Consider the following 12,743-nt stretch of genomic DNA (forward strand, 5'->3'; position numbering starts at 1 on the left):
TACGTTATTCTTCATCACTGTCATTCAATGTGTCAAAAATTAAGACAGACAATGAAACAATTAAGTAGGTTAACAAGGGGTTAGGTTAAAAGCAAAGGGACCTTTATCAGTATGTGGGGCACATATTCTAATCCTACTTTACAGGGGAGTACTGCAAAGGCTACAGGGATTATTAGGGGTCAGCATCTTCCCAATAATACCTTTGTTTTGTCTCTTGGCTGCTATGATGTAAAATCTATTATCCAAATTGGAGCCTTTATGAGCGAAATGCTGTTTCAATTCTGTCTTTGGTTTGGAGGGTACACAGCCACACAATCATGCATCTGTAATCATTATGTTGCCATGCAATCAGCCTGGTATCCATGATGGCCACCATGGCAACGGTTGTCGAGAGGAGAACATTTTCAGATTTCTGTACACCCACATGGTACAAATGGAAAAGGCTGCCCACGAGGAGGTACATTTGCAGTACTGAAATACACATTATGCAATACCCTCTCTTGTAAATTCATGGTGTTTCAGGGGCAGCATAGGTGGTGCATTAGTGTTTAAACCTGACTGAGGCACTTGTGTGTGGGCATGTTCTCTCGATATTTGTGTGGGTTAGCTACAGGTGATCTAACCCCATCGAAAACATGCATGTTTCGTATTAGAAGTAGTCCTTTCATTGAAACTCCCTCCTTTTAAAACAGGACTGCTGTTTTCTCCTGAACTGTTCAAAAAACCCTGGTCTCCTCCATCCTTGAGCAACTGATTAATCTATAACTAATCTAAAACTATATCAACCTGCAACTATCCCTGAAACCTGTGGCCACATTGGACCACGAAGGACATGAATGTCAATATGTTCCTTGAAACACTGAATACTGACCAACCATACTTCCTGGGACTTATCTCTTTGAATGTATTTTATATTGGTCTTTTGTAATTGACTTGTTCCCATCCATGGCTATTATTGCTACCCAGCTGTGGAGGGCTGATTTCTATTAGAGAGTTTGCACTTCCTTGGGACCCACTTTGTAGGTCTGTAAAGATCATCAAGACATTGCATGTGATAGTGGACTTAGAACATGTTTGTTCTGTCTGTCTGGTTTATCACAATACAAGTTTACCCTCTGGTGGAAGAGTTTGGATTTGTATGCAAAACCATTCTGAAGCAATAATGTGCTTATCGTGTGTGTCTGATCTTGTAAGATAGTATTGTGACTTGTCAGGATAACAAGGATTCACAGTCAATGTTTGCTTTTGTTGCACTCTTTGCAGAGTATCTGCATATCTCCTCTAGGTGTTTACATGCTCTGTCAGCAGCTCATCATACAGCTGCATGTTTATCTTTTGATAATTAACTCATGTTGTTATGTCCTAAAGAGATCTTTCATTGAAATTAAAGGTAATTTAAAGAAGTAACATGAAATCTGAAGACTTTTTCTTTCCTTCAGTGTTTCAGTCACACTGATCCTGATAGTTCACATTCTTCTGTTGGTGACTGACAGCCCGGGGTATAAGGGGGTAAATTTAACATTCTCCAAAACAAGGCTACAAAAACATTTTTACAAAACTGAAGACATAAATGAGATCATCCTGTCAGAACTGACTTTAAGAAATGCCAGTCAGTACTTCTGTTAGAGTGAAATGAAAAAAAGAGACAAATAGCAAATTCATGACAACTCAGAAGTGATGTAATTATAGAATGGATTCCTAAACTTTTATGTATTTTTGGATGAGTATCAAAAGGGAGACTTGAAACAAAGTGTGCAGGAGATATATCCATATACCTCGCCCCTACACCCTGTTCCACTCCCTTAGTCACTCCCAAGCCTAACCTGTTCAACCTGTCTGCACCGGGATGACAAGAGTGGGTGGATGAATTCTGCAACAGTAAGGAAACGTAGGTTGAGGAAGGACGAGAGTTATTTTCTTGTCAAAGATTGGAGGTCAAAATGTACAAATTCAGCATTTTTATTTCTTAAAGTTTCTTTTCTTATGTAAATAACAAGGGACAAGGAGAAGAAGAAGGAGGAAGCCATGGAGGCTGACAGCACAGAGGACATTGAGTCTCTCATGGAGGATATGGATTACATCCCCGGCCACTTCCACCTAGACCTCAACCTCAACTGTGACCCAGTCGGGCCTGTGAAGCTGAGACTCAGGGACACTTATCTAAAACAGGAGAGCCTGCGAGGCGAGCTCGAGGCTGAAGCTGGATATCTACAGTACGCCGTCCGAAATCTGCTGGGTCTGCTGGCTTTTCACCTCGAACAGCTGGACACAGCCGAGGAAATATTCAGGTGATGATTCACAGAATAAGGCAGAATATTTCAAATATTCACTAAGCCAGAGGTTTTGAGACACTGGCGATGGATGATTTCACAATAGATTTTGATTTATAAACTGTTTTTAAGCTTCTGTAGCTATAGAAACACCACACAAGTTGAAATGTGTCTTACTACATACTTAATCTCTGTGAGCTAACCAAGAACCACCACACTGAATGCCTACACAGCAGCAGAAATGGCAGGACAAAAGTACAACCAATACAACTATGCACAGATGGCTTGTTTGGCTACAAAATCAACCAGCATGATCAACAAAAGTATGAATTGCCTTTGTAAGATTAACAAATTAATATCTATTTCATGTTGCTAACTCTGATCTCTGCAGATATAGGACTTAACCTAACATCCAATTACACTCATAGCCTAATAAAGTACAATTTTGTAGCAATTATGTAATTATGTAAATAATTATGTTATATAATTATATTCCAATAAACCAATACACTTTATAATTAGTTTTTGCAGATGATGTTATATTTTTCTATTCTACTTCATGTTGTATGGGTACTCATAAAGTATGATACCATTTTAGTTCTGTCTAAAATTCTTAGTTATCTTAGTGATGTCTTCTTTTATCTAAACTATGCATCTCCTTATGTACTTCCTCTTTGCCTATGTGACACTTTAGTTGTATTTTGTTGTATTACACACAAATATCAAGTAACACCAATTTTCTGATTGCTAAGGTTACTGGAAATACTACACTTAGACACCAGTTAAAAGAATTTGCGGCCATGCTAGCGGCTCTCAGTGCTTTTTTTCTTTTGGTGTTTAATGCTAATGTCTGCAGCATAACGTCAGCATGTTAACATGCTCTCAAACAATGCTAACATGCTAATATTTTTGCAGGTGTTATGTTATCACGTTTACCAAGGTTCATCTTCTTTGAGGGAGCTCTTTTTCTAACTTCACCTCTCTGTTTATCTTGGCCTTTCAGGAGCATTTGTAAAGAAGATCCTGGTAACCTCAATGCCTGGGCCAACCTGGGCTATGTGTACGACAAGCTGGGGAGAGAGCTGGATGCGGGGGAGTGTGTGGAGAAAGTGTCCCAATTTATGGGCTTAGATGCTGGAGAGGCCTCTCAGGAAGAGATCAGGCTCCTGGCGTCCCGTTGCCTGGCGGAGCAGGCCTATGTGCATCCCCATGATGTGGAGCTGGACAACGAGGAGGACCTGAGAGAGAGGCTGACAGCAGCTTTGAGACTTTACAACAGAGCCCTGGACTATGGGGATCAGCTGGTGAGGTGGAAACACACATATACAGTGATGCTCTGAATAAAGCTGTAAATGTCTGTTTAACAGTAGGAATAACATGTAGAGTGTAAATGTAGGGAGGAACACTGAAACAATGACTGGTTAATGGGTGAGACTACATGCATCATTCTGTGACTCATAACCTCCCAGCATTTAGTTAGGTGGCACTCCAACCATGCAGTTAGTAATAATTAGATGTATTTTAATCTGTTGGTCTTCTATGACTCATTTCACCCCCAAACCTTAACTGAAGTTGGATGATGTGGCTATGCACAAGACTTTTGAATTTACTAAGCTCACATGGATAAAAAACAAAACAAATATTTTATATTATTTTTTTTTTATCAGAGACGAAACTGTTCATTTGGTGGAATAACAATGTTATTGGGCATGTACCTGAATATTCTTGCACGATAAATGTAATTTTATTGATAGCGAATATTGTTGTTTTTCAGATACCACTTGAGGAAAAACGAAGCTGGTATTTTAAAATGGCAACCATCTATATAAGGTACAAAAACTTAAAAAAAAAAAAAAAAATATTTGATGTGTAGATATGAATTTGTAGATATGAAAGTCATATTCTCCCCGCAGACTGGACGACATAGTAAAGACCAAAGACGACTCTGAATACTCCAGACTCTCTCACTACAATAAGGGACTGAAGCTTCTCAAAGAAACCCTTGCATCTGAAAAAACACGAAACAAAGGTAAACACAGTAGGTTTGTTTACATACTATATGCTCTGTTGTACATTTGGAGGCATTGTGTTATATGCATAGTGCAGTGGTGATATTTGGTTTAATTAGCTCACACTGTACATTGACTATTGACTATTGGAGGGAGACAAACAACAAGCTTTAAGGAGAACCTGGTAACATTTCTGATTCTGGTCTCTCCCCTCAGCTCTTGCCTGGTGTTACGTTGGCATCATGTTGGAGAGGAAGGAAGAATTCACCACTGTGCCCATGTCTATACACGACTGTGGCTACTCAGCCTCTGAACCTCTGTCCTGCTATGGAACTGTAAGTTAACCCAAACTAGAAGGAAAAAAAACAAGCGAGGACTATTTTACCGAGACCTGTTCTTGTTCAATCTGATAAACATTTCTCTCTTCTGAAGACCTGTTGCTTATCGAAAAAAAAATTTCAGTTGAACATCCTGTTGCTATTAGCAACAACTACCGGCACAGTTCGACAGCAGTTTAACTGACATTAGCACGTTCACCTGTTCGTCAGTTTTATGGGCAAACAAATATTGACAGGCACCTTTAATCTACTCTCCAAATATTTAAGTACTTCATCAGTAGATATTTTGTGACTCTGCTACATACAACCTTCTAGGTAACTGTTTAATTACGGTTGGGCTTGTGGACTCTTTGTTTATATGTTTTCTAGATAAATTAATGTGTTGCGATGGGGAATTGATCTTTTCTGCACTTCTTCCTGGCTTGAGGTGCAACTATCTTAGTTTGATAATTAACCTATAGTTTTGTGAATTCAGTTTTGCATGTGACTGTACTAATTTGTAGTCACTATCATTTAATTTATTTGTGTTTTATTCAGTGCGGTTTTTACAGTTTCATACTTCAAAGGCCAACTCCTGTCTTCAACCTTTATTGAAAGTGTGTTTAACTCACTGTATAGCTGTGTAGTCTTGTAGAAATGTCTCAGTCCATATGAATATAAAACTTTACCTAAAATTAATTTAGCTTGTTGGGCTTGTGGACTCTTTGTTTATATGTTTTCTAGATAAATTAATGTGTTGCGATGGGGAATTGATCTTTTCTGCACTTCTTCCTGGCTTGAGGTGCAACTATCTTAGTTTGATAATTAACCTATAGTTTTGTGAATTCAGTTTTGCATGTGACTGTACTAATTTGTAGTCACTATCATTTAATTTATTTGTGTTTTATTCAGTGCGGTTTTTACAGTTTCATACTTCAAAGGCCAACTCCTGTCTTCAACCTTTATTGAAAGTGTGTTTAACTCACTGTATAGCTGTGTAGTCTTGTAGAAATGTCTCAGTCCATATGAATATAAAACTTTACCTAAAATTAATTTAGCTTTATCAGCCCACATCATACAGTTTCTGCCAATAATATAATTTCCCCTTTTCTTTATATACTTTGTACAAAAATACATTGGAAATTACAGAAGTAAGATCTGCTCTAATAATGTTGTAATAATGTAATCTAAGTCATTTCAATAAATATTTATGTCTAAGATGTGTCACTGCAAGCTTAGTCGTACTTTACAGAAGAATTTGTGCTACCTCTTTATATATTTTCCCAGTAACATACAGTATAACTGTCTGTGTCCTCAGGCTATAAACTTGGCCAGCGATGATGCATTCACCCTGAACCTTCTGGCAAAGGTTTTCTTTCTGTTGGGCAAACATGAGATGGCCACAGGGATCTGCAACATGGCCTTAAACGTGCTCCCAGACCCAGAGCTCAACTGGGAGGCCTACTGCACCCGTGCCAAGGTACTGCAACCAAAGTACATGAAGTTAAAGTAAAAAAAACTCAGTCAATTGTTAATGCTTGAGAATTTACATTAAAGATGCACAGAATTCACATATTTGCGCAATCAGATCTAATGTTTGAGCTGGTGTGAACTATTAATGGTTATATTTGTGCACTGCATGGTGAAAGTTAAATATTATATTCCAAAAGCTTGCATAAATGGATGATGATTTCCATTTACAAAGAAGATATCAATAAAAGGTGTTTTGTACAAGTATTTATAAAGGTTCTCCTTTTAGATCAATATGATGCTCTATGTCAGGGACCTGGAAAAGGCAAAACATGGTCTTGGAGGGATCCCAGACCGACAGAATCTAACTGAGGCCAGAAAAGACTTGGACAAGGTCCTGACTGTACATCCATGTCTGCGGATTCATCTAGAGATGGCACAGGTAAAGACACAAACAACTAATGAGCAATAAAGATGGGTTTTCTACTGCAACAGGCTTATCAGATTCATGTTGTTCCCTCTAGGTTTTCTACTACATGGGTGTAGATGCACTCCAGGAGAGTCTTTTAGTGGATGAGGGGGCAGTGAACAGTGCATTGGTGAGCCTGTCCCATGCCCTTCAGTATGAGCTGGGTGACACCTTGCCGGACCTCCACATACTCAGAGGACGCTGCCTCCTGCTGAAGGGCGAGGAGCAGAATGCTGCAGACTGCTTCAAACAGGCTTTGGAGTTAGAGAGACCAGGGGGCACGGACACCACAGCCCTGCGCTGCCTCCTACACGTCCTACTGGCTCTGTTCATGCAGGGTGGCCCTGACCCAAGCCTCGCCATCACCCAGCTGGAGCTGTGGGTGCAAAAGGCTGAGGAGAAGTACCCTGGGGACATCGTGAAGGCCGAGCTGAGGTGCCTTTACAGGAATCACACAGCAGAGGTCACAGAGTTATCCAGGGCTCTGATCAGGACAGGTAGACTGGACCTAGTGAGAAGGCTACTGGAAACAGTGGTGCCTAAACAGCTGGTTAAGAAGAGACCACTGGGAAAGTCTTTCTCCTTTACATGATGCAAATATGGGACTTTAAATGATATACAGGCATGTGACATGCAGTAATTAATGAAATTCTTGACACCATTTCACAGATAAAAATGAACAGCGGTGGTGCAGTGCAATGTGATTAAGCTGCCTTTACTCTAACTGTGTATGTTTTAAGCCACAATTCTTCTATTATTAACGTGTTTAATACTTTAATTGGAAGAACAACTTAAAGGTTGGATCTACAGAGCAGCCTACAGTTACAGTGTTAGCACAGATGGATATTTCTTTTAAGCTTGCTTTATGATGGAATATATGATAAGTATATAAGTTTTCATGCCAAATAAGATGGTCACAACTTTTTGGAGTGTTTAAGTGGAAGAGTCAATGGTTGAGTGTATTGATAATGATATAGCTATGGTCACGAGGCTCCACTGGCCCTTCGACAGTGGCCATATAAATGACTGCGACTCAGAGTCAGTCTCACAGCCCAACAAACGTATTCTTATATCTGCTTAGTAATATTTAAATGATGCAAGACTACCTCTCCTCATCCCAGCAGGATGAAAGTTTCTGTTTTGGTGCAAAAGGATTCAATCACAAGCATTTAATAACTTTAAAATGGCTATGAATAAAGGTTTTTGAATCACTCACTATGCAATCTATTGTCTTGATCTATAAAACTGGAATAACAGAGCACCAGGGTTGACTGAATGGTTTGAGTCTGAACATGCTTTGGCTTTTACAGTCACCAGATCCCCAACACAACACCTCTGGGAGACTTTGGAGTGTGTTAGACTGAGCAAAAATTAATTTTTGTGTGTTAAACTGTAAAATCCTTTCAGCTGAGTTCCAGAGACTTGCAGAATATGTCTTTGTTTTGGACAGCAGAGAAGAGGAATGACGGACTTATTGTATTTCTTGTTCACAAATTCCCTGGTTAAATAAAAAAAAAAAAAAAAAAGGAAAACTAAAAAAGATAAGGGTCATTATGTGAAATATCCTCAATGTTTTGTGTTGTAAAATGTGTATTTAATCCCTCTTAAAGCCAGTACAATCAGCACAATTTGGATTTTGTCTTGCCCCTGTGATGGTATCAGTGTGACACTGGATGCCAGTTTGATTCATAAACTAGTGCTGCTCATTGTCGTTGTCATTTTGGAAGAGAGAGAGCACTCAGTCTTGGTGTCAATAAAAAGATTCCTACAAAAACTTTCTGAAAAAAATTGCTGAAGTGTAGGGCTCACATATATAAAAAACACACAGGGAATGTTTGTCCTCTCTGGTTTTCTGCAGGACTTCTAGGTTTGGTGCCACTGCTACCACTACACAGACCCTCCAACTCTGCTGGATGAAACATTAAAACGTCTACAACTGTGTGCTGGTGTAACAAAATGTTGGATTCCCATGTGGTATCTTAAGACATAATTAAAGTTGCCAAGAGTACGGCATGCATGATATTGTGGTGTGTCCCTCCCTCATTTCTATGTTTTGGTGCTCCACCTCAATTGGAACAAATAAAGTTGCTTACATTGTTACCTATTAGCTATTCTGATTTGGACCCAGCGTAAGGAATCCTTTTGTAATTGCTAATGATGTCATAAAACATCAATATTGTCATATTTTACAGAAAATTAGCTCACAGAAGCTTCTAATTTGCTATTACATAAAACTATTTAAAACACAACAAAGTATGGGGTTGAGGATGATAGACATATGGTAACATGTATGTATGTTACAGGTAAACTCAAGGTAATATAATAACAGCAAAAGATCAAGATAATCAAACAATGAAATGACAATTCACAACATTTGTTGTTTCTGAAGAAACCAACTGAAGGAAATTAAATGTTTTGACTCATTTTGCTGTATGCAGCTGCTATGAAGCAGCTATTAAACTGAGGAATGACCCTGCTGGCAGGAGAATTTACATTTATATGGAGGTGGGACATCACATGCACCACCAGCAGGCATCTAGCTTCACAAGAATGTAGGTGTACAGGTTGGTGTGTTGATTTGTACCTCATTTCTCTTCTTAAGCAATATCTTAATGTCAAACAGGCTGTATTGAGAATGTGTGGATCAACTCATGAAACACATGACATCAAAGCTTAAGCATTGATCTGTCCAAGCCAGGTGTCAATCAGATTGTCAGAAACAAGGAATGGCAGAAGTCCAGACAGTGAGTCAAACACAGTGGTGGAATGTAACTAAGTACATTTACTCAAGTACTAGATAGATAGATCTGCATGAGTACTTTCATTTTTTATATTTTAAGTAAATTTAGCTAATGATGTAGGACTTTTACTTGTAGTGGAGTATTTTTACAGTGCGATATTAGTACTTTTACCAATGTACTGTCATTGCATTTTAAGGGAATTTGGTGCTTGTGCGTGTGTGGGTTTGACTCTTGAAAGTGTAACAACACTTTTGGAACTAGGGTCTTAGTGCAAATATGCCTTGGAGCCTAAATTCAGGTTCCACAGGATTGCTTGTGCTTATTTATTCAGTTTGCACAAGGCGCCACTCCTCATTCAAGGCATATTCTTTCACAGCTTTACAAGGCGACAACGAGACTTTAAACTTAATCAGGTAAGGTTTTTGGGTTTGCTAATAAGAAATTGTATATGTTAATCTGAAGTGTTGAAAGCTAGGGTTAGGGGTTAGGGGTTAGGTAACCCTAAGAGCCAGCAAAAACGTGGTTTATAAAGAGCATATTTTTTTCTTTTTTTAACATAGCTTCTTGGTTATTTCTGAAGACTACCAGTTACTGTTTGGTAGTTATACTGTGCAACTTCACAACCCTTGCTAGTAATGAAGATATTTATCAATATTGAAATGTAAAACCACAATAAAATGTACTTGTATCATACTGCTTGAATGTTTGTCTCATACACCAAGTAGGGTGCTGTGTACAAAGCTGAGCAAGAGTTTTCTATGTCACTGCAGTTTCTTCCTCTGTTGCCAACGTCTGTAATATTTCTACAGATATTTTGATTTACAATTGATGGACAACAATTATTTAATATAAAAGATAATTTATCCTATCTTATCTTACTTATTATCTTATCATATTGTAATCATTTGTTGCTGATTCAAAGATTATTTTTGTGTTGCTGTGATTAGAATATTTATGCAGATTTCTTGCAGATGAATAAAAGTTTGCCCACCAAAATGTTTTCAAAACCGAAGGCACAAAAAGTCTTGTAGGCCAGTAGTGTTGCTGTTCTTGTCATTCTTTCTGCAGGCCATATAGCCTAACACCTCATTCAGCGAGAATAACCTGCACATGCTGGTTTGCTACAGTCAAACTAAAGGGCCAATAGATAAATCTAACTTAGTCCATATATTTTATACATAAAACAAAAATGTAGCAATCGATTAAAACATATTTGTATTTTAAATGAATTGTCTTTACACAGAAGATAGTTGTAATGTTCATTCAAAACATTCTTGATAATATTAATAGTTGAATATTAATATTATATATATGCATGTAAAAGTTATATTTCCGTTGTGCAACACAGAATAAGTTCACCCATATATTCTTCTTTTAGTTATGTTAATTGTTCTGTGTTCAAGAGCCAATGGCAGCACATCCCTCGACCGAGTGGAACACCGGCCTCCTTGAATGTTGTGAGGACACAAGTTCTTGTAAGAATCAAGATCACAACTTCAAACATAATAATGTCATATTTGTTTGTTTTATTATATTTGTCTTATTTTTTCTGTTGTGTGTCCTTCAGTCATATAAAGCCACTTAGACTTTATATTACAACTCTATTACAACTTAAAACTGCTTGCTTTTCAGGCTGCTATGGTTTCTGGTGCTGCCCTTGCCTCGCCTGCACAGTTTCAGGAACATTTGGAGAGAACACTTGTCTCCCTTTATGTGACATATTCAGCCCTGCCATAACAGCAGCCTGTGGACTGCCTCTTTGTGCGCCACCTGCAGGCCTGTCTATGAGGGTTGCCCTTCGACACAGATATGGTCTCGAGGTGATGCATTCAGATTTTTTTGTTTGAATGAAAGCCTCATGTACATCTACATTAAATAATACCTGAAGAACACGGTAAAAAAAAGCACAATTAATACTTTTGTTCTCCACAGGGTTCTCTCTGCAGGGACATTGCAACTTCCTGTTTCTGTGGGTGGTGCTCCTGGTGTCAGATGCATCGGGAGTTAAAGTATCGCACGAAAACCTCCACTGTCACTGTTGACATGCAGCCTGCTCCGGGCACCCCACCTCCTGATGATTTTGTGGGCCAGTATTGAGCTTTGTGGCTTCTTATTGTTCTGCTGTGTCTTGTGAAAGAAATTTGATTTAGCTCAATTATCAGGTCTCAGGATGATGGATCAGAAGGAAATTCACAAATGTGCCTCTGAATGTGAGAGAGAGTAGAGGTCTTATCAAAAGACTTCCCTGTCTTTCTCTGTTACTGTTTTAGGTTCACATGCAAGTGAAGTATTTGAAGTACATTTTTATTTTAAGTAATAATCACATAAACATTACTGGCTGTGTGTTGATGAAGATGAAATCACAAATAAATTAATGTAAAACAAAACTGGATTACAAATGCTTCACATTACTTTGTTGTATTACTTAGTAGTTTAAACAGTTCACAGCTGAAACAGTTCAAGAGAGCATCACATATTTTAATAAAGAAAGAGTTTCTAACCAGTATTACATTGTTTTAAACTTGAATAAAAACTTTCCTGCCATGTGTCTCACTCTTGCATCCAGTTTCATATAAAAATAAATACAAGCTCAGTTCTACATGAAGAGTGTTTTGTAGACCAGACGAATAATCAGTCCATCAAGAAAAGAATTGTTAGTTGCAGAGAGCATTGGAATATGGGTGCAATATCACACTGATATGTATTTGATAAATATGGACATTCAAGCAACACAATTGTTAAGGGCTGCAAGTAATGATAGTCTTCATTAATTGTCTGGTCATTAAATTATCAGAAAGTTGTAAAATGAGATGCTTGTTTTGTTCAACCAAGACTTAAAAACCTAAAGATATTGAGTTTATTATCACATAAGACAACAATTTAGATGCAGGAACAAATTACCTTAAAACTGACCTTAATGATAAATTGATTTTCACAATAGTGGCAAGACTTCTGTAGATTTCAAAACTGTCAAAACCCTAAAAAATACACGCTAAGACAAAATCTTCAAACTCTGTCTAACTCCACTTTCCTGTGAACTTCAGCCAAGACTACTTATGGTTATTTAATCTCAGTATTATTTGTGTTTATGCAGCTATAATTGCTGACATTGGCTTTAATTATGTAGCCTGTTGTCTCCCTCTCTACACAAAAATAACAGACGGATTGAGCTATTAAAGCTGCACACACAGGTTTTACTGGCTACTCTGTTATATTTTGTATTCACAGAAAGGGCCAAAAGATGGCAGTAAAGTATCACAATCTAGACCAAAGCAACACCAACACAATAACAAGTATGGTTGCCAGACTCTTGCCAAACCCAATTTGAATGATGCCACAGAATATTATTATAGTAAGATTTTACTGTTTACCATTATTTACTTTATTCTATTGTATTTAATTAACTAAGTTTTACTATAATTTATTTATTTTCTGGTAGATTTTATAATTGTATTTTTATTGTTTGT

At 37.9% G+C, this 12,743-nt stretch overlaps 1 protein-coding gene across 1 annotated transcript; it reads left to right on the plus strand.

Annotated features, from left to right (window-relative positions):
- Nucleotides 1–1,815: 1,815 nt before the first annotated feature.
- On the plus strand, nucleotides 1,816–8,555 carry ttc22 (tetratricopeptide repeat domain 22). Its single transcript, XM_051376176.1, has 9 exons — nucleotides 1,816–1,888; nucleotides 1,998–2,288; nucleotides 3,274–3,574; nucleotides 4,045–4,100; nucleotides 4,184–4,299; nucleotides 4,496–4,614; nucleotides 5,915–6,076; nucleotides 6,356–6,508; nucleotides 6,591–8,555. Exons 2-9 carry the CDS (start codon nucleotides 2,026–2,028, stop codon nucleotides 7,125–7,127), a joined length of 1,707 nt encoding a protein of 568 aa, XP_051232136.1. The 5' UTR covers nucleotides 1,816–1,888; nucleotides 1,998–2,025; the 3' UTR covers nucleotides 7,128–8,555.
- Nucleotides 8,556–12,743: the final 4,188 nt, after the last annotated feature.

This window comes from Dicentrarchus labrax, unplaced genomic scaffold, assembly GCF_905237075.1.
Source record: "Dicentrarchus labrax unplaced genomic scaffold, dlabrax2021, whole genome shotgun sequence".
NCBI classification, from domain to species: Eukaryota; Metazoa; Chordata; class Actinopteri; family Moronidae; genus Dicentrarchus; species Dicentrarchus labrax.

Excerpts from the sequence above, each read along its gene's own strand:
- ttc22 (XM_051376176.1), top strand. The coding sequence starts at position 2,026 with ATGGAGGCTGACAGCACAGAGGACATTGAGTCTCTCATGGAGGATATG. Across the intron at positions 4,101-4,183 it reads ATGGCAACCATCTATATAAG|ACTGGACGACATAGTAAAGA; the intron begins GTACAAAAACTT and ends TTCTCCCCGCAG. Across the intron at positions 6,509-6,590 it reads TTCATCTAGAGATGGCACAG|GTTTTCTACTACATGGGTGT; the intron begins GTAAAGACACAA and ends TGTTCCCTCTAG.